Genomic DNA, 21488 nt, shown 5'->3' with positions numbered 1-21488 from the left:
ACCCACATGCAATCAACTTCAAAAAAAGGAACAAGGTAATCAGATGGGGAAATAATGTCTTTTTCCACAAGTGGTGCTGAAATGAATGGGTATCTGCATGAAAAAAGAAAGTCCTTACCTGAAGTACTTCATAGCAAACACCAAAATTTACTGAAATAAATCATAAACCCAAATGTAGTAGCTAAGATTACAAAATCTCAAGGAAAAAATAGAGGATGGTGTTCACAGTTTTGGCGTAAGCAAAGATTTCTGAAATGGGACACAAAAAGCTTTAAGCATAAATGAAAATAATCTTCACAAATTGGACTTAATCAGAATTAAACAATTCTGTTTTTTGAAAGCAGTTGTTGGTTTGCAAACTGGTGCCCACACAAAGGGGTCAAGGAGAGACAGAAGAAAGGTAGGTAGTAAGTTTAATGAGCAAGGGAACTTACTTGAGGCTTGTCTTGAGCGGCCTGAAGCAGATCTCCACATCCAGTTGTCAGAATCTTAAGAGTCTGTATAGAGGTCAGGCATTCCTAGGTTCAGGCATGTATACTGTCCAGATGTTCTCAACAACACTACTATCTCAAGGCTGTGTCCTTGAGGCAGCTGTAGTGCTGGGAGGGCAGGCAGAATGCACATTCCAAGGACAGGGGAGGAGGTGAGGAGCCTCTGGTTCCCTGAATCCAGCCCACAGGTCAACTGGCAGTCATGTCCTCCTGATGACCTCCTCAACATGAGTCAAGAAATTGAAAAGTCAAGCCACAGACTGAGAACAATAGGCACTATATTAAGTGTATCAGACAAAGAACTTTTCTCCAGAATACATGTTTAAATCTTACAACAATCATATGACAAATGAGCAAAAGATCTGAGCAGACATTTCATTTAAAAAAAAGTAATATAAATGCCCAAGAAGTTCATCAAAATATTTTCAGCCTCATCAGAGAAATGCAAATGGCAATGCCAGTAAGATACTACAGTGCAACCTCTAGTGAAGATAAAATTAAATAACATTCGGGGTTGGTACACATGCAGAGCATCTGGAACTCTCATATCTTATTGGGGGAGCTTAAAGCAATAGAACCATATCATAAGCAGTGTCATAGTTTCTCACATACCCACCAAGCAGCCCAAAAATATCACTCTTAGGAATTAAGAAATATAAACATATGTCCTTCCAAACACTGTATTCAAATATTCATGGCAGTTTTATTCTTAATAGCTTAAAACTGGAACAATCCAAATGCACTTCAGGTGAATGTATAAATAACTTGTGATATTCCATGTAATAGACAGTATTCGGCAATGAAAAGGAAGGTACTACTGACAGAAAGCAACATCACCGTACCCCAAAATACTGTGCTAAGTGAAGAAAAACCCATTATTTTCTTATTCCATTTATATGAAATTTGTGAATAGCTAAAATAATCTGTAGTGGCAGAAATCAGAGCAGTGGCTACCTGTGGTGGGGGGGAGGTTGGGGAAATTATTGCAAGAGGGCAGAAACTTTGGGCAAGTGACAGACTATATGTTAATAGGGGTAATTGTCAAATGTGAGTTTACATTTTAAAAATTTTTTTAAAAAAAGATTTTATTTATTTGAGAGGGAGAGAGGGTGGGGGGGAGGGGGAGGAAAAACAGAGTGAGGGGGAGGGAGAGAATCTCAAGCAAACCCCACTGAGCACAGAGCCAAACACCAGGCTCAATCTCACCACCCAGAGATCATGACCTGAACCTAAACTAAGAGTCCAACGCTTAACTGACTGAGCCACCCCGGAGCCCCGGAAGTTTACATTTTTTAAACATATCAAATGGGTGCATTTATTTTGTGTAAATTGTACCTCAAATAGGTTGAAGAAAAACTGCTCTGATAATAATGGTTCTGTATCTTAATTTTGGTTAAATGACTTTATATTTTTTTCCTACGTTGGATCACAAGTAGAGTTGACATCAGAGATCATAGTTTTATTCTCAAAGCTTGGGCCAGACTCCATTTTGCAATTTCCACAATAAAGAAAAAAAACAATTAGAGTTTCTTAGTACTAATATTAACAGAACTAAAGAAGATGGATAATATTAAGAGAGATCCATTTACTTGGGCACCATTTGACCAGATGTTCTCATTCAGTCCTGGTAGGAACAATACTTCGTTTATTTTATTGAAAGGAAATTCATAGATAATATTACTTAACTTCAATATAGTATTTAAAAACTCAATATAATGGCTTAAGTATAAAATAAAAAAGGAAAAAAGGAATCTATATAAAACAATATACATCTCAATATGTAAATGCTTGCATAAAACTTAACATTTAGTAGTTTGCCTACATTTAGCAGGCAAAATGAAGGCAAAATAGGAGCCTGAACCTATTCCCAGAGTCACCATCAATGTGATGGATGCATACTGATACTGTCTGGAAGACACAAGCATGAACAGACTTGTTATCAATAATGTGATTTTTGAGATGGTAAACACCTCCTGGTAAAGTTCAGAAACACAAAGTATATGTTTCCTCAATTTATATAGTAGATGCATCCTGGAAAACAAAAACTGCAAAACATTTTATGTGCAGCATAGATTTAAATTAGGCTCCAAATATAATCCAAGGTTTTTCACCTACACGAATGCCCAGTGGCCTATTCAGAAGTCCCTGGTTAGTAGGATTGTCCCACCCAGTATGGGTCAAGGGCACTCAGACCTCACAGCACACTGACATAATTAGTACTCCGGCAGACATCCTGCAAGTCCCATAAAGACCCAGTAAGGAGCTTTCAAGCACCATGGGAACCTCAGACCATAAAAAGCAATCAAACAAAAAACTAGAAAGGAGCTGTCATTGGAAGCTGGGGTGGCAGAAAAACTTGCAGAAATTCTGAGTTAAGGAGAAGCAATAGGGACTGAAGGGATGAAATTTGGAGTCTGAAAGGAAACGCTCGCTGAGGCCTTTATCCTATTTAAACAAAGGTCTCCTGGCGGAACTGAAAACCTTTACCTCATAAGCATAAGCATTGCAGTGGAGCCAGGGAGATTTTTAAATTTCGTCCCACCTTGGCTGCCCTGCCAGCAGTCTATCAAGCAGTAAGTCAGCGCCCTGGCCTGACTTGCAGAGGCCCGGGGCCAGCCTTCCGCCCCCTGGTAACTTCGCAGTCGCCGGGGGCTTTTGGGCCCGTCCGATGTCTAGCGTTGGATCACCTGGGTACACAGTGCCCGCACACAGCTTTGCCAGGCCTTTCTCGGGAGGTGCATCGACTCAGCTTCGGTCAAGTTCCCAGCTGTGCAGATTTCCCACAAATAATGCTTTCCACGTGTAGAGACTTTACAGATCACAAAGTGCTTTCATATCAATTACCTCCTTTAATTTAAAAGAAGTTCAGCTACCAGACCAAGCTAAGGAATGATCCCTTCTCGCAGGGAAGGACGGCTATAGGAAAGGTCTGTTTCACCGAGGACCCTTTAAGGGCCTGTGCCTGGACGGCTGTGGGACGAGAGCCTGGGAAAGGGGAGGGAGGGGGAGTGTCCTCTCTCTCCCCCCACCCTCCGGCGGCCGCAGAGCCAAAGCCAGGGGCCGGGCGGGGGCGGGGGTAGGGGGGGGCTGTCCCCTCCTCTTACCCAGCAGCTGCTGCTCATTCAGCTCACAAGCCCGGGCCAGGGGACTGGGCGGCAGCGACTCCTCCGGCTCCTGAGAAGCGGATCCGCTCCGGGCCACCGCAATGCCAGGAGCGGCCGGGGTCCTCCTGGTCCTGCTGCTCAGCCGGGGCCTCGGGGGCGGCGGGGCGCAGCGGCCAGAGCAGCGGCAGCGGCAGCTCCAGCTCCAGGCACATCAGCAAAGAGGTACAGTCGAGGAACGGGCTCTAGATTCCATCCTTTGCGGGGGGCTGCGGCCCCTCCTGGTCCCTTCTTCCAACAGCAGGGACCGATTTCTGGCTCTGCCCTCGGGTGGTTGGGGCGCGAGGAGCTAAGCCTGATGCGAGTACACTTTAGCTCCCTGAGTACATCGTGGCGGGTGTGTTGGGGGGATTGCTTACTTCCCCCCAAAGAATGTGAAGCCCGTTTCATTGTTCATTCGTTCGGAGAGACCTTGCTGTCGTTTTTACATATTGCCAGTTGATTTCCGAAATCTTCCAAAGAGGCAAACTTTTAACCAATTGAAAAATAAAAAGTTTTTCCAAATCAGATTCCGTCCCTACAGAGAAATGTTTCCCAAGCTGTGGCTCATCTTGGAACTTTATGGAGGGCAGCTGATACATTTTTTTTTTTTAAGGACTTTGTTTCTAACTATTTGAACAGAATTTGTAAAGTAGTAAAGTAAGTGGATTTTTTTCTTTCATGCCAATGGGACCTCCAGCCTCATCTTTTTCTGACTCACATCCTACCTCAGGGATCCTCTTTATTATTATTATAGTGAAATTTCTCCTCTGACTTAAATATAGACAAGACTTATATGTCACATTTAATTAAGGTCACAGTGACCAGATATACATTTTAGGGGACTTTGGAAAACGGTTTTATTTAATGTAACTCTGAAATTATTCTCTTCAGAGCTCTGTAATGTTTATGTGCATATATTTCTGATACTCTTGGGAGTCTTTGAAGGGTTATTTTATGATCATGAATTTTTTTTAATTTTATTATGTTAATCACCATACATTATGTGATCATGAATTTTAAAGAAGCAAATGTATAGCATTTTAAAACAATTTAGAATACATAATTTCAGCAAACATTTTTATGAATTGGAAAACGTATTAAAGTAAAAAATATTTAAGGTTTGGTTTCAAATATCAAAATATTTACCGTAAGAGTACAGAATCTGGACGTTAGCAGCTTTTGAAAGTTTTGATGAGTCTGAATCTGTCAAAGTTTTGAAATATATTTATCCCTCTTTTAGTTAACTGGAATAAAGCTATGTCTAACCATTCTGATAGTTCTTATAATCTAACATTTCTAGCAGTACTATTATATCTTAAGAGGAGTAAAAAAAATAATCTTCTTGCTACAATAATAACTCCCTGATTAAAATTCCTAGAATAAAAATGACCTTAAGTTCACTACATAACTTTTTTTCTTCTATTTTTGCTTTTCCTTCTCTGTGAGGTAAAATGGGGTCAATGTGGCTCAATTAATAGAATTTATGAGCGTGAGTTTGAGAATATCTCTGGCAGCTGATTTTTAAAAATACTGCCTCAAAATATTAGCCTTGCTTAGTTATATGATATGTTTTAACAATACATATTACTTTAATACTGTTAAGCTGGGAGTAAAGAGAAGCCAGGAGCACCAACCCTTTTGTTCACCTGGAGTGGGGCAGAAGCTCAAAACGGGGGGGATAAAGTGGGTCTCTGAGGAATTTTCTAGTGCTCTGCCCACCCCCCTCATTCTCTCTCCTCCCGACCCGACCCTCCCCGCTTTTGCCCCCTCTACCTCTTTTCCTCCTTTCCTCCTTCTTCTCCTCCTTCCCTCTCCTCTTTCTTTCTCTCTCTGTCTCTCTCTCTCTCTAGATAAAATTAACTCTGATTTCTATGGTCCAGGCACAAGCTGAGGTCAATGCAGAAGGGAAAGTTTATACTGCCGTTCTGTTCAGGGATCACTTGAATGCTCTATACAATAAGGAATTCTGTGCAAAACACTTATAACATAGAATCGCCTATAGACTGCTATCTTCTGCATCCTAGGATCTATTAATCTATTACTATAGATCATTTGTAATATATTTCAAGATTGGCTTAGGGATAAATGGTTGAAACTTGTTAATATTAAAAGTATGTATATGTTTTATAATACCTTAAATTTGTAAGTGTTTTGTAATTTAAAAATGCCTTGTATGCATTAGCTTATTTCAGCTTCAACTACTATTATTCTTATTGGACAAATTTAAAACTGGAGACTTGGAGTAGTGACTTAAATTCATGCAACTGATAATAACTTAATTTTTAACAACTAAAAACACTTCTAGTGGTGTTTATGCTAAAGTTCCCTTTTCTATGGTACCAAGTTTTCTTTCCATTTATTGTGGGGCCATGTTTTCTTTTTAATTTTGTTCTGTTAAAGCACACTCTCAGTGAAGATCATTGGATATGAGCATGACTGATGGAGTTTTGGGCTATCAACTTTTTTCTTATTGATTATACTAGCGTTTTTCTCTCTTATAGTATGGTGCCATTTTATTAAGAAGACTGACAAGAAGCAATCGTTCTTAAATGTTGTAATTGCGTTAGAAATTTAACCACATTTTTTGTTTGTTTTTAATTTTTTCTTTAAAATCTTGTGTAGCTTCTCTAGCTCACTGAGTTGTAGGAATAACATTGATTCAGTAAGAATGATATTCTAAGAAAATTTTTTAACTAGATATGATTGACAGAATAGAATGATGTAGTCAAAGTGGGTCTGTGTTTCGGCAAAGCAGTAGATAAAATCTTTTCCCGATATTCTTATGAATAATTTGTGGAAATGGAAATCTAATGGTAGGTAAATTACAACTGATCGGAAGTAGTTGCCAAAGAATACCGTGTGGTGGTTTAAGGTCAATTTGGAAAGAAGTCTCTGGGAGTGTGATAGAGGATTTCTTATGTTCATTTGTCTCGGTGGTGGCTTGATGGAAAACATAAAGTCCAAGCTTATCAGAACTTATGGTGGTCCAAAATTGATTCAGGTGGCTAAATAGGTTAATAACAGATTCAGGAATTTTGAAGGTCTACATGGCCTGGACCATGAACAGAACCTACGCAGAGCTGGTTTTGTTATTTGTATGCAGACATTAAATAATTTCATTTGCCCTCTCCTGGAAATGTTTTGTTTCCCTTATAAATACAGGGATGAGTACAAAAATTGGAGGAGAAAGGGCAGTCTCAATTGCAGCAAGTTCAATATGAACATATAGTGTGACATGGTGACAGAAAAGTGAACTCTTATTAAAAAAACTCAGGAACAGAGAGGGCTGTTTTAGAACACATTGGGGTGCTTCACTGACAAATGTAGGTCAATTCAGAGGAGGAAGAAGAGAGTAGTTAGGACTCTGGAAAGATTTCCAGAGGAGGACATTTCAAGTGAAAACTATTTGGAGAGGGGGGCTCAGTTGTTAAGCATCTGCCTTCGGCTCAGGTCATGATCCCAGGGTCCTGGGATCGAGCCCCGCATTGGGCTCCCTGCTCAGCGGGAAGCCTGCTTCTCCCTCTCCCGCTCCCCCTGCTTGTGTTCCCTCTCTCGCTGTGTCTCTTTCTGTCAAATAAATAAATAAAATCTTAAAAAAAAAACTATTTGGAGAAAGAAAGACTTAGGAAATCATAAGAGATATCCTTGAATTTGGGGATGGCTGTTTTATGGAAAAGAGAATAAAATGTGCTTTCTAAATCCTGAACTCAGATCCCTAGAAGCATATGACAAAGGGGAAGGTTTGAATTAAATAAGATGAGAGGAAGCCTACCTCTTCTCCCTGTTCTTCTCCATTCTGAGCTGTTCCGAAATTACTAGGTTGTATTGGAGCACCTAGTTTCTGGAAATGTCTATGTGTGATCAGATGTGCAAACTGTCAGGGATGAGTTAGGATGAAGTGCCTTTACAGAGACATAGTTAAAACTCATCAAGTCTCCAGTGCTTTGCTAAGCCCAAGATTCTAGTATTACAGTCTATTGTTTTTGGAGTGCACACTTGCATTTGAACTTCTGAATTCTTAAAGATGTCAAGAAAATATGAAATGTATATAAATGTGTTTTCAGATGCCTTCTGGGATTAAAATAAAAACATGTTTGAGATGATCCTCACTCATTTTTGGCAAGACAGCTTATAATTTTCATATGGAATTCTTACATCACATTAATTGCCTAGTTCTAAAACATCCTGTGCTATAAAATATGAGAATGCTTCATAAGTTACCTGAGATTTATTGTAACCATAAACCTGGAATTAATTTCTTTTTAATCACTTTTGCTACATATGTAACTTTTGTACATATGTTGGCTTGGTCACTACAAACTGGCCTAATAGTTTAGTAAAAATGATTTATAACAGATAAAATGTAGGGTTCAGAATAAGAACATATTCAACATTAACAATTATAGATGTAAATTTTTTTAAAAGACATAAACTTTATATTATGTATTTTATCTTACATATCAGTGTATACAAATTGCTGATTGATCTTATTCCTAAAAGTTTTCTATCTTAGGATTTCATGCAAAGTAATGAACCAGATCTCCATCAAGAACTGCCAGGGAGGGTGCCTGGGTGGCTCAGTCAGTTAAGCGTCTGCCTTTGGCTCAGGTCATGATCCCAGGGTCCTGGGATCAAGCCTCGCATCGCGCTCCCTGCTCTTCAGGGAGCCTTCTTCTCTTTCTGCCTCTGCCTCTCTCTCTGTCTCTGATGAATAAATAAAATCTTAAAAAAAAAAAAACTGCCAGGGATTATGAAAAAAACTGTACATGCTCTGCCAATTTGTCCTTAATTCACTCTGAAATATGGGATGACTGTCCCCTACACTGTAATAACCATAGTTTTATCAATAGTAACCAAAGAGCTTATAGCTCTTTGGGATATACCAGCTATGACTCTGTAAGAAAAGCATGAGTCTATATTTTTATGGGAGAGATTTAGTTAAATTGGAAGAATTTCTGAAGTAGTAAGACTTAAGAGTTTTTACATCATCCAACTATATTGCAGTAGCAATGACAAAGTTTACTTTTTGTAGATTTCACATATCAGTAATTTCTCAGTCCCCATTTATTTAAAACAGATCATTGTCACTATTTTTCTGTTCATACATTTAATAAATACTGCTTATTCATTGACAAAGACTATTGTGCTAGACTTTTCAACTTGGACCTTGGAGACTGGATTATTGTTCATCCTTTTAATCCAAACAAATTTAGCATTAAATGATTTTAAAAAAATTCATTGAAACTTTATTTGACCTTTCACATCTTTCATAATCTCCTTTAGCATTATAGGGCCTGAATTCTGGGCCACAAGCAAAGAATTGTCAGGATAGGAACAGCTAGCCTCAACCTATGCAGAGCAAGATTAGTGGGGTGGCTGGTTGTCTGAATTAGAGAGTCCAAATGCATGCTTGATTCCAGTCAGCATAACTATTCAGTAAGATTTTACTGTTTGGGTGGAGCATGGCTGGAAGTTTCCAAGCAGGATAATAATAATAACAGCAATAAACAGTGACTCCAGGTCATTTGTGCAGGTTGCAATACATTCTTTTTTAGCAGCTGGAGACTATGAAAAAGATCAGGAAGAAAGTGTCATCACCAGTTAGACAAATTATTTAGGCTTCCAATCCAGAACATTGGGGTTTAAGATTTGTGTAGAGTCACGACTTTAAACTAGGTAGCTAGGCAGGAACTTAGGCAGAAGTCCAGGGATTGAGAAAACAAAGTAGAGGTAGGGAAAGACAAAATTAGATTGGCACATGGTTCTTAAGACCCATGCTGGGCTCTGTGTATACCAGTCAGACAGAAAGAGGACAAATTCTGGACTGTACCGATTGCTCAGATGGAGTTCAAAGGCCAGAATCTGTGCAGGAAATTGGTGGGCATGGGACTATATATATTGGAATATGGTTATTGAATGAAGTAAGTAAAACAGAAAAAAAAATCCCTGCTCTTCTGGAGTTTATATTCTAGTTGGGGTGGAGATGGGGGGCAGAAATATGATGAATATATAGTGAATAAGTAATATATGAATACCTGTATTTTTAGAATGTAGTGAGTGATGCACAAACGAATAGACCAGGGTAAGAGAAGTCAGGAGGTCTAGGAATAGAGGTTGGTTGCTATTTTAAATAAAATGATAAAGGTTGACCTCATTGAGAAGATCACATCTGAGCAAACCCTTGAAGATGGAGTGAGAGTGATTCATACAGGTATCAGATGAAAGAGCTAATACCCTTAGTACAGGGAGCAGGTTTATAAAGGTCTACAGCTGGAGCACAATGAGAACAGTCAGGGAAGCATTGGGGAGCTGGATCATTGTAAAAAAATTGCCTTTTAGTCTGAGTAAGATGGATGGAATTGGAGAATTTTGAGCAGAGTTAAATGAATGAATGAAATAACAGTTACTATTTCTTTTCCCAAACAGGCTTTAATACACTGGACTAGACCAATAGTCCAAATGTAGTATTGATTGAGATCCATTCCTCCCCCACACATCCTATTCTTAGAGCATAGTTAAGTGACTCCATTCTAGAGTACTACATCTTCTACATCTTGACAGTCTTATCACTGGGAAACTCAGATGCATTTTGTAAAATTTTTTCTTTTTTTCCTTTTGGCATCTCCGTCCTATTACAATTAAAAGAATTTTAGTATCAGGTACCTGGTTGGCTTAGTTGGTTAAGTGTCTGACTCTTGGTTTTGGCTGAGGTCATGATCTTGGGGTTGTGAAATTAGCCCCCCATCAAGCCCTGCAGAGTCTGCTTGAGGTTCTGTCTATCCCTTCCCCCTCCCCCCACCTCATGCACATGTGCTGACTCATGCACACTCTCTCAAATAAATAAATGTTAAAAAAAAAGAATTTCAGTACATTAAAACAACTGAAGTGCAGGGAACGTCTACATACCCTTTTATTTGCCCAGTGTTCTTAGAAATATGCCAAAGATTTCCTTTTTTTTTTTTTTTAAGATTTTATTTATTAGAGAAACCATGAGCAGGAGGGTGGGGCAGAGGGAGAGGGAGAAGCAGGTTCCCCACTGAGCAGGGAGCCCAGTGTGGGGCTCGATCCCAGGACTCTGGGACCATGACCTGAGCCGAAGACAGACGCTTAACCGATTGAGCCTCCCAGGCGCCCCTAAGTCATAGATTTCTTAGAGTAATTTTAATTAATGTGGATGTTAAAAATAAGTTATTCACAGTCCTGCATAAATATGAATACCTTGAAGTTCTCTTTTATTATTCCTTTCAGTATCACAGCTAAAGTTTAGATACTATTGTTAAAAATGACACAATGATGTATTGATCTGATGACTTCTTTTATAAAATGAACTTTGAAATGTTACCTATTTTTACAATCAGTAACTTATTCTATGTTCTGTTTAAATTTTTATAACTTCTTTAAGGATCACGATAAGTCTTGCAGTAACCTTTGCAGTAAAGTAATACAATTTTGGCCTGACTATATTCTATCATTTAGAACAAGAGTTGTGGAAAAAATTGCATAGGTTCTTTCTTTTCTTCCCCCTTCCTCCCTTCCTCCCTTCTTCCTTTAGGATCCTGCTTGTGAAAAAAATGTGGTTTTCAAAGAGATAATTCTAACAAATACAACTTTTAGGAAGATATGTAGGCAAAACTTCACTTAAATCTTACCAAAAGTCAGATACTTACAATCTAAATATAGTTTTGAGGCATAATCTAAATTTACATGGTGAGTTAAAGCTAGATATTTGCTTGTCAAAGATGTATAATATGGGTGATAAAACAGTATTTTTTTCTAGTCATCTTGAATGTGGATTTTAACATGGAAATCTGATGCTCTTTGGTTTTTATTTGGACACGTGACTTTTAGAAAAAGATCATAGTGATAGTCTGCTAGGGGTTATTATTCATACCCCTGGCTTTCTGTGACAGTCTTAATTTAGTTCAAATAGTGAGTTAATCTATGCAAATAAAGAATGACGAAGACGGAATTATTTCATGCCGGCACTTAGGAAAGGCACTTTGTGCAATGTTAACAAAGCCTTTCCATGTAATGTCCTCTTAGTTGACCACCAAGCTGTGCTTCTCTGCCAGGCTCTTTGTATAACTGCATCTTGAGGGCCAGATGCTTTAGATTGGCTTAATAGTCTCTAGCACGTTGTGGGCATTAACACGTGTATGTACATAGTAGAGCTGTTTAGTAGGTTAATATAATTAGCTTCATTTTAAAGAAGGGAAATAGATGCCTTGCAACTTGTCAAGGACAAACACAAATTCCAGTGCATGCTTTAGAATTAGAAATTAGGATGAGGTGCCTGGCTGGCTTATCTGGAAAAGTGTACAACGCTTGATCTCAAGTTGTGGGTTTGAGCCCCAGGTCGGGTATAGAGATTACTTAAATAAATTTACAAAACAAGAAATGAGGATATGTTCCTGCTCCTGAGTTTTGCATCCTACATTGTCATTTCTTTTAGACTTTTAGCTCTTTCTTTATCTTTTATAAAAGACCTTGAAATAATCATATCTCCATTTCTGAGTTGTTAGTCTAATTAGAAAACAGAGAGTCACTAGGTATTGTGAAAGAACAAGAAATGTGTTGCCTTTAATGGTCTTTTTCATTTAAACACACACACAAAACTATGGAGAAACACACCCACATCACTTAAGATTTTACACAAATATAAAAATATTTGTCAAATTTTAGTCTTTAAATTCTTAGAATTTGGATTACTGGACTCTGGACTATAGGAAAGTATTAATTGATTATGGCTTTCCTGAAGTCACCTTATATAAATAATGTCAGTGGGCTAGAAACATAATGGTATTTATTATATAATGAATGCTTTAAAAAAGGGCAATATATATATATATATATATATATATATATTTCAGTGAATGAGAAGAAGAACCAAACATGTGTACCTGACTCAGAGAAGAGTTAATCTCAAAATTCCTTTTGAAAAAAAGTAGAGCACTGGTATTTCTGTATAAAGATCTAGAGTTCAATCTGAAATTGAACTTCTCTGTTAGAAAATTGTGCAAACTTCCTACAATGTAGGTGTATGTATGGCACCAATGAGTGTGTATTGTAGGTACTAGGTACTATTTATAGTTTATTTTTAAGATTTTATTTATTTATTTGACAGAGACACAGCGAGAGAGGGAACACAAGCAGGGGGAGCGGGAGAGGGAGAAGCAGGCTTCCCGCGGAGCAGGGAGCCCGATGCGGGGCTCGATCCCAGGACCCTGGGATCATGACCTGAGCCGAAGGCAGACGCTTAACGACTGAGCCACCCAGGTGCCCCTCTAGTTGCCTTTGATAAATGATTATGAACCACAGAATAAATTATAAATGGGATCATTCAATTTTTTAGTCCAGTAGCTATACTATTAAAACTCTAAGGTATAATAACTTTTAAGTTGCTTGCAACATAGAAAGCTCTATTCTAAAGGGGAAATAAGGTTAGTGGAATTTGCCACATTGAATATATTTTTTTCTAAAGCCTGTATAGCTACCACAATTTTCTGGCTTATTGCTTGTTCTGCCTTTTTCAATTACCGAATAAGGCTGAAAATATGAAACAGAACATGAGGTAGAACAATTGTCATTTCAGGGAGCTACTTTATCGCATTGGTTTGTTGTGAGGAGTATATAAAACAATGAATATAAAACATGGAGCATCTATTAGGGCCTCAAAAAATGTGAGTTTCCAAAATGCTTCAAGAAAACTGAGTTAAGTTTAAAAACTGTCTTGGTGTCAAGAAATTCTGGCTTAAAGCAGCACTTTTTCTCCAACCACTATGGTATACCAAACTCCGCTGAGGCCGTGTATCAAGGAATTTGCTTGTATACTGGAAAACACAAATGTATGGATTCAGTTTTAACTGGAATTTCTGTTCTAGTGTTTTGCTAGTCTGAACTTTATAGCTTAGCATGCAAAAAATACCTATCAAGATAGATCCCCTTATCCCTTCAATTTCCATATGCATTCCTCTGCTTTGGAGAGAACTTTGAATAGTAGAAAAAGTGTCTTTGGGAGATGGCAAGAATGGGATTCATAGTGGTGTTATCCCTCTTTTATTAAGCCAATGGAGTTTAAATTTCCAATTAAAGTAGAATTAAATTAGATAATGTGCAAATACTTGGCAGCTAATCAGTAAATATTAGCTCTTCTTTTTCTTTACTGATTGATCATAAAGCTCAAAAATGATATTTGCAGTACATATGACAGCACTTTTGCTTAAGAAGAGTGAAACATTCTAGGAGCACCTGGGTGGCTCAGTCGTTAAGCGTCTGCCTTTGGCTTAGGTCATGATCCCAGGGTCCTGGGTTCGAGCCCCGCATTGGGCTCCCTGCTCTGCGGGAAGCCTGCTTCTTCCTCTCCTGCTCCCCCTGCTTGTGTTCCTTCTCTCGCTGTGTCTCTCTGTCAAATAAATAAATAAAATCTTTATAAAAAAATTTAAAAAAAAGAATGAAACATTCTAGAAGCTTCTTTGAGTAGACCCTAAAAGACTATAGTTGGCAAGCTATGTCATTGAAGAGAGATGGAAGAATTCTACCAAGGTCACACAAGTCAGTAACAGAGATAGGAAGAAACACAAGGTCCTATAATTAGCTAATAGTTACATTGGTAGCTCAACATAAGAGGTGATTTAGACATGTAACAGGATGGAAATTTTAGCAATACTTTGTGGCTATTTATATTTCAAATATGATATAATTAACATTTTTTCCTAGGAATCTCTCATTTTGGACATTTATTAGAGATTGATAAACTATTTTGTAAAGAAGGGTTTTAATGTGTGATAGGTAAGAAAAATGCGTGGCACATAGTAAATACCCTATAAAGATTAGTTATTATTTTCAGCCTATGAACCACATGTCTTCACTGACATCTGCCTGAGTAGAGAGCATATAATTCAGCATGTTTGACACACAGTGAAAGTTAATTTTGGGATGGTCTTCAGTGGAAAGTCTAATTGGACTGTAGAAAAGCTTTCAAAATAGACCCTCTTTATTTGGACTCTTTCTATTCACTAAGGTAAAAAAAAATAGTCTTGGAACACATTATTTAATACCAACCTAGATTGGGAAAATTTTTAGTGTGTCTTCCCACATATTAAATCTAATGGTAAAATTCTAAAAAACCAAAGCCAAAACCAAAAACTACCTCGGGAAATCCCATAACTTCAACAGATCTCTAGGGATACCTGCTTTTTTAGACCTGGGAATATCAGATTTTGAAAAAGCTTCAGACAAAAACATTTCCCATAGGCCCTTTGCTCTTCAAAAAGTTTCAATCATGCTTAACATGTAATACAACCATTCAGTTTTTCAATCTGGCACATTAGAAAAATCACTGATTTGCAATTAGAACTCTAGGATACAAGCTTTGCCTCTAGCTCTTCTGAAAGATGTCACCTTGAAGAACAGATAAGTCATCTAACTGTTCTGAAGTTCAATTCTCCATCCAAAAAAAAAAAAGAAAATATAATGTTCAAATCTATCTCATGGAGGTGTTATAAAAGTTAATTAAAATATACAATACAAATATTAATAATACTGTTCATTATTGTAATAAATGACAGTTTTGGCCAAAGACTTTGATGGTTCATGGAGTTCTGCTTCGCCCTCTTTCTTTGATTTTTTTTCCTCCCAATGACTCTTAATGTATTTAGTTTTTCTGTATTGAGAATCATGACACATTTTCTTTCCTTCCTTTTTTTGCTATATACGTCCAGGTAACAGAAAAAGTTAATTCATATGGAAGGGAAATATTTTAAAATGTATATCATATCATTATTGATTTTGCACATAGCCACAGATACATTTTATATGTAGACAATGATACATTTAAAAATTCTTCAGAGTGCCTGGGTGGCTCAGTCAGTTAAGCATCTGCCTTCAGATCATGATCCTGGGTCCTGGGATGGAGCCTGCATCAGGCTCCCTGCTCAGCTGGGAGCCTGCTTCTCCCTCTGCCCCTCCCCTTGCTCGTGCTTTCTCTCTCTCTCTTTCTCTCTCTCATATGCCTTCTCTCAAATAAAATCTTTAAAAAAATAAAAATTCTTCAAAATACTTTTTCATTCTTGTATATTTTTTGTCAGCTTTCAAGAACCGATTTTATCCATAGGGTTCCTGACCTAGTGCTACCTAAGATGTGCTGAGAAAGCAATGCTGTCCTACAGTTCATTATCCATTTAAGGTTTGAAATCTTTAGCTATAATTTTGGACAAAACATTGCTCTCAGGCCATTTTCCACATCCTAGGAGATCCTTAATTTTTTTTAATTAACCTGTGACTGTGTTTGCGTTATTCCAAATATAATTCCATGAATTAAGTTAAATTTGGTTTAAGTATGTAATGAATCTAGCCTGTTTATGATTTTCAATTATGTACCAAGTTGAAAGACCACTCAGATTCAGACAAACTTCACGAACTATTGCTATTGCAGAAAGCTAGAGGGTCATTTAACCAGTTAGTTTCTCTTTTAAGATTTTAAGGTATTTAATAATCAGAAATTAATAACATAAGTGACACACTGATAGGACTATTTGTTTTTATTTTTAGTTACTGCTTTATCTCTAGTCTTAGTCTGGCATATGGTAGGCTTTTAATTAAATAATTGTAAAATGAATGTAGAAGCCACTCTTTGGTTACACCCAAAGAGTGCCTTTCAAAAAATTTTACATGTACTATTTTTCTTAATGCTTTTATATCTTAATATTTTTATAAGTTATAAATTTCCACAAATACTGAAACAGAGATACAGGGTATTGTTATCAATGACACTTAAGTGACAAATATAATATTTTAGAAGTATTTTGGAATATTTTATCTTGCTTTTAAGATGTATTTTTTCCCTAAGGATATTCCAGTAAGAGCTGAGCAATTTTTAAGCTTTGGATGAGGAATGAATATTTCTTGGCTTAGAACTTTCTGATTTGAGGACTTTTTGGACAAGACTCATAATGCATAAGATTAAAATGCCCACTAAGATTTAAGTTCTACTTCAACAAATGGCATTTGGAAAAACTGATCAGTTACATCCAAAAGAATGAAACTGGATGACTTTCTTAATACTATATTCAGAAATAAGCTCAAAGTGGATTAAAGACCTAAATGTGAGACCTGGAACCATAAAAATCCTAGAAGAGAATACAGGCAGTAATTTCTTCAACATTTCTTCAACACTCAACATAATTTTTCTAGATATGAGTCCTGAGGCAGGGATAATAAAAGCAAAATTAAACTATTGGGACTATATCAAAATAAAAAGCTTCTGCACAGTGAAGGAAACAAGAAAACTAAAAGGCAGCCTACTGAATGAGAGAAGATATTTGCAAATGACTTATCCAGTAAAGGGTTAGTATCCAAAATATATAAAGAACTTACACAACTCAATGCCCAAAAGCCAAATAATCCAGTTTAAGAATGGGCAGATGACATTAACAGACATTTCTCCAAAGAAGGCATACAGATGGTCAGCAGACACATGAGAAGGTGCTCAGCATCGCTTATCATCAGGGAAATGCAAATCAAAACTACAATGAGGTATCTCTTCACACCTGTCAGAATGGCTAAAATCAAGACACAAGAAACAAAAAGTGTTGGAGAAGATGAGGAGAAAAAGGAACCTTCTTGCACTATTGGTGGGAATGCAAACTGGTACAGCCACTATGCAAAACAGTATGGAGGTTCCTCAGAAAGTTAAAAATAGAACTACTCTGTAATCCTGTAATTGCACTACTGCATATTTATCCCCAAAATACAAAACCACTAATTTAAAGGGTACATGTACCCTATGTGTATGTATGAGAAAAAGAAAAAGAGACAAACCAAGAAGCACTCTTAGGTATAGAGAACAAACTGGTGGTGACCAGAAGGGAAGTGGGTGGGGGGTAGGTGAACTAGGTGATGGAGTTTAAGGAGTACACTTGTGTTGGTGAGCACTGAGTGATATATGGAATTGTTAAAACACTATATAGCACACCTGAAACTAATATAACACTGTATGTTTACTGGAATTAAAACAAAACCTTAATACAATAAATTGATTCCTAAAAATGATGTAAGTTCTAGGGGTAGAATATAGATAACTCACACAGGGAGATTTGATTAGCATCTGTTCCCATTTTTCTTTGTTTCCTCTTAGATAATACTGAAGTCCTTTATATTTTAGGGGGAAAAAAAAGCTTTTAAAGAGCTATTCACCAGGCCTCCACAGTATGTCAAATAATGTATGTACTGTGTCCTTAGATGTGGTTTCTTTCTTGGAGTTATTAACAGTCAAAATGGTAACATACTTAGAATTAATAAAAGAGAATTGTAGTCCAAGATACTTGGTAACCTGTATTGTTATTTTAGGAATGGAACTCTAAGGCAAGGTAGAGCTGATTTTGTTTGTTAGTACTTTATCCTTATTGTATAGGACAGAGCCTGGCATGTAGAGTGGTCACAATAAGAGTCGGATGATGGAATAACAGAAGAGCTAACATTCAGGAGGGAACACATACTGATAGATATTGGGGGAGGGGGAATGGAGATAGTTAAGATATGATGCTATCAGAAGTAGGCAGTTAAAATTTCTACTCAAGAACAGAAAAGGAAACCAAAGAGAATTTACTAAGACATGGAGGAAGGGTGTAAGATCATGGAATGCTAAAACATAACGTTCCAGTTAAATGTTTAAGTGATGCTTCTAGAAGTTTACCTGCTATCATTTTAAATATAAAAACTGATATTCAGGGCTCCCCACCTGTTTCTTTTGCAACTCCTCCATATTTTCCAAGCTCATTACTTGGAAAGAATTCTCTCTTTACTTTTTCTAGATGAGTCCATCTTTTGTGAAAAAGATAATTCTCTCCCACTGTGCCTTTACTAAGGCATTTGAGCCATCAAGAAACCTTCCTTTTTCCCTAGCACATCCTACTTTTGAACGCCCTACCTCTTCTTTTTCTACTTTTAAAATGGAGTTAACAGTTCGTTTCTTCCAGGTCCTCACTGATGAATTCACTTATGTCTGATCATTTCTGTTATTGTAGCCTCCCAGATCATTACATATAGTGTAAAAAGTTGTCATATCAATTACTTGATTTCTTATTTTTCTTGCTCGTGTGTTTATGTGCTGAGAGTATGGGACAGGTGGAATCTGTGTTGAAATCATATGTTTTTTTCTTTTTTTAATACCAATTGCAGCACCTTGGGGTTGAATTCTATGTGAACTCACTAGGCCACTGCAACATTTTCAATTGGGAGTTTACTTAAAGATCATAGGAATGTGGCATACTCTTTAATTTTTATTCTCTTGGTATGTGTTCCTCATGGATAGAGAGACAGTAAAGTGGGGATTGAAAAGGTAATATGAATCAATTAATGAAGAAGCTCTGCAGTCAACTATAGAATTATTATTATGTTAGCAAATTTCTCTCAAGTTAAATATGCCACCTAACCTGGGAATTAATATTAAACACTTTTTGTGTTCAGAGATCAGCTAATATAACTTTTAGATAGAGCAGATCCTATAAAGTAAATGTTTAAATTTAAGTAACTACGTAACATATTTATCATGATTTCCATGGAGAGAGAAAACCAAATCCTATCTGATGGTCTTAATTATAGCTTCCTTCCCACCATGCCACTATCATAGGCTTTACATTTGTGTAGCATCTGGCGTCTAGGACGTTTTATCATTTCTATGCCTCTACACAAAGCTTTTGAGCATTGTGTTGTATAAATGAGTATACTCCCATGTTGGAAGAAAGAGGAGTCAATACTTAAGATGGATGACCTAGCCTGATAAATATAAGAAAAGATAGACATAGAATCCCACATTTTCTAAATCCCAGACGTGTGTTTCACTTCTATATAAATTCTTGTTCTAATATGGAACATAGCAATTTTTTTTAAGGGGAGAAAGCTAATATGAAAATTGTAGCATTATGATAATATGGATAGTAGGGGTATGATTTTTGAAAATGGAATCTACAAATAATGTATGACATGTTATTTTTTTATTATTTAGTCCAGAAATGATGTTTTCTCATGTTCTTCAGAGGAAAACATGAATTTATTTTATTTGTGTATTTAAGACATTAGTCCTTCCTCTACTTAATTGACATGTTTAATTCATTTTTACATTCCATTCATAAATATGACCAAACACATATTAGAATATGCATATTGTATTGTTTTATATTAACACACACATTTTCTCTTTCATGGTGGCTTTGTGTATGGTTTCATATATTAGGGAATTATAAATTGAATTTATTATAATTTGCTTAGTAAAATATTGATGTTAAAATCTAATGTTATTTTGAATATTGCCTTGAGGGATATGGGAGACTTACAGTGAAATCATCATTTCACCAAGATTTCTTTCTAACAAGTCATTCACCATTACTGGAATTGTATTGTGTGCATTATATTCCATTGACGTAATTTTAAACTTCCACTCTACTTCACTATAAATGGAATTTCATTATATCTGACTCCACAATAAGCGGGTTACAGTATCGTTGACATTTAGTAGAATTACAGATCTTAGTGTCTTTTTATACTCTGCATTAAAATGTATTATGTGCGCTTTCAATTCTGTTTCAAAGAGACTACTATTGATTTACATAGTTGTATGGAAGATTTCTGTGAAACTCCATCACTTGATTTCATGGTGGGTTTTTTTTTTCCTTCTGAAATCATTTGAAAATATTTTTTAGTGTGTTTGCAACTATTGGATAAAAATGAGATAAAACTTAGGGATTATAAATATGCTTGTGCGAGTTTTTTCTATTCTCTCTAGCAGTAGGTCTTTATGAAGCCTTTGTGGGTCTTAAGCTGTAGCTTTCTCTTGCAACTTTCTTTTATTCTATACTTTATTATGAAAGGCCTTGTAGAAAATTAAGTGTTTTACATAGTGCTTAGAATGCCTTTCTCTTTTAAAGAGTGAAATGGAAATATTTCTTTTGTCTCAAGCTCAGGGGAAAAAGCCTAGTGGGAATCAGCTCTTTTATCTGGAAACTTGTTTGGGGGATTTGGTGGCAGGGCTACTGCTGTGGAGGCTGGGGAATAGGGAAGTCTGGGTTGAAGGAGGTGACAAAGACAAGGGACTTCAGTTCTAAGAGGGTGCACACTGGGATCTCCTCAACTCTCCCCAGATCTCAGAAGTAGGCATCCAGCTGCAGTAATCCCTTTTTTGGCTCAGAGGGGCCTTGAGAGGACCAGACCCAAAGGGGAAAAATTGCCCTAGAATAGTAAAAAACAACTTTAGTTCTGGAAGCATTTCAAGGGTCTGAGACCCAGGAATAAGCAATGCCTGGGCCACATCTACTCTGTCCACTTTCATAGGAGGAACATTTTAAATTCATCCAGGTCAAGATCACCCAGTAGGTCTGTGCTTGAACCTTACCACTCCTTCCCCTCTTTCTCTTCTTCCTGCTCTTTTCTGTTCAGGGAGAAAAGGGTCACAGAGTTAGTAACTACCTCAAGATACAGCTTTGTAATTCATCATTATGCCACCCACAGTTTTAGTTTTTCAGCTTGGTTTGGGGGCATCCTGTTTGTAACTTACAGTAACAGATTTGGAATAGAAACACCCTTGACAGCAGTCTTAATGAGCATTTTTAATTCCACAATAAAGTAATTCAGCGAATTGTTTTCCTTTGTATCTATCTCCCAAGATAAGAGTATCTGGAGGCCAAATTTCCTGCTGAGTTCTTCAGCACGATTGCCGGGTCAAAAACTAGGCATTTTAACATGAAACATGTTGTTCTGCATCTGGAAACCAGAATATAATGAGCATTGTTAATTTAGTTTAAAAAAACAGCTGTTTAAGATTAGCCTTCTCGTATGTGTGGGAGTTAACAGAATAATGTCT

The 21488-nt window shown here is 37.0% G+C and overlaps 1 protein-coding gene across 8 annotated transcripts in view; it reads left to right on the top strand.

The window, feature by feature from the left end:
* Positions 1–3611: 3611 nt before the first annotated feature.
* The window catches only part of LAMA2 (laminin subunit alpha 2), a 615089-nt gene continuing 597212 nt past the window's right edge, over positions 3612–21488 (top strand). For 6 of the 8 annotated variants that reach the window (XM_027602582.2, XM_027602583.2, XM_027602581.2 and 3 more), the window contains exon 1: positions 3612–3817. In XM_027602582.2, the coding sequence (XP_027458383.1) occupies positions 3697–3817 (121 nt within the window). In that variant the 5' untranslated portion in view covers positions 3612–3696. The remainder of the gene's footprint in view (positions 3818–21488) is intronic. The other 2 variants (XM_027602585.2, XM_027602584.2) reach the window with 1 other exon arrangement.

The sequence above is a fragment of the Zalophus californianus genome, chromosome 7, assembly GCF_009762305.2.
Source record: "Zalophus californianus isolate mZalCal1 chromosome 7, mZalCal1.pri.v2, whole genome shotgun sequence".
In the NCBI taxonomy this organism is placed as follows: Eukaryota; Metazoa; Chordata; class Mammalia; order Carnivora; family Otariidae; genus Zalophus; species Zalophus californianus.
This window is presented reverse-complemented; position numbering and strand designations above follow the sequence as displayed.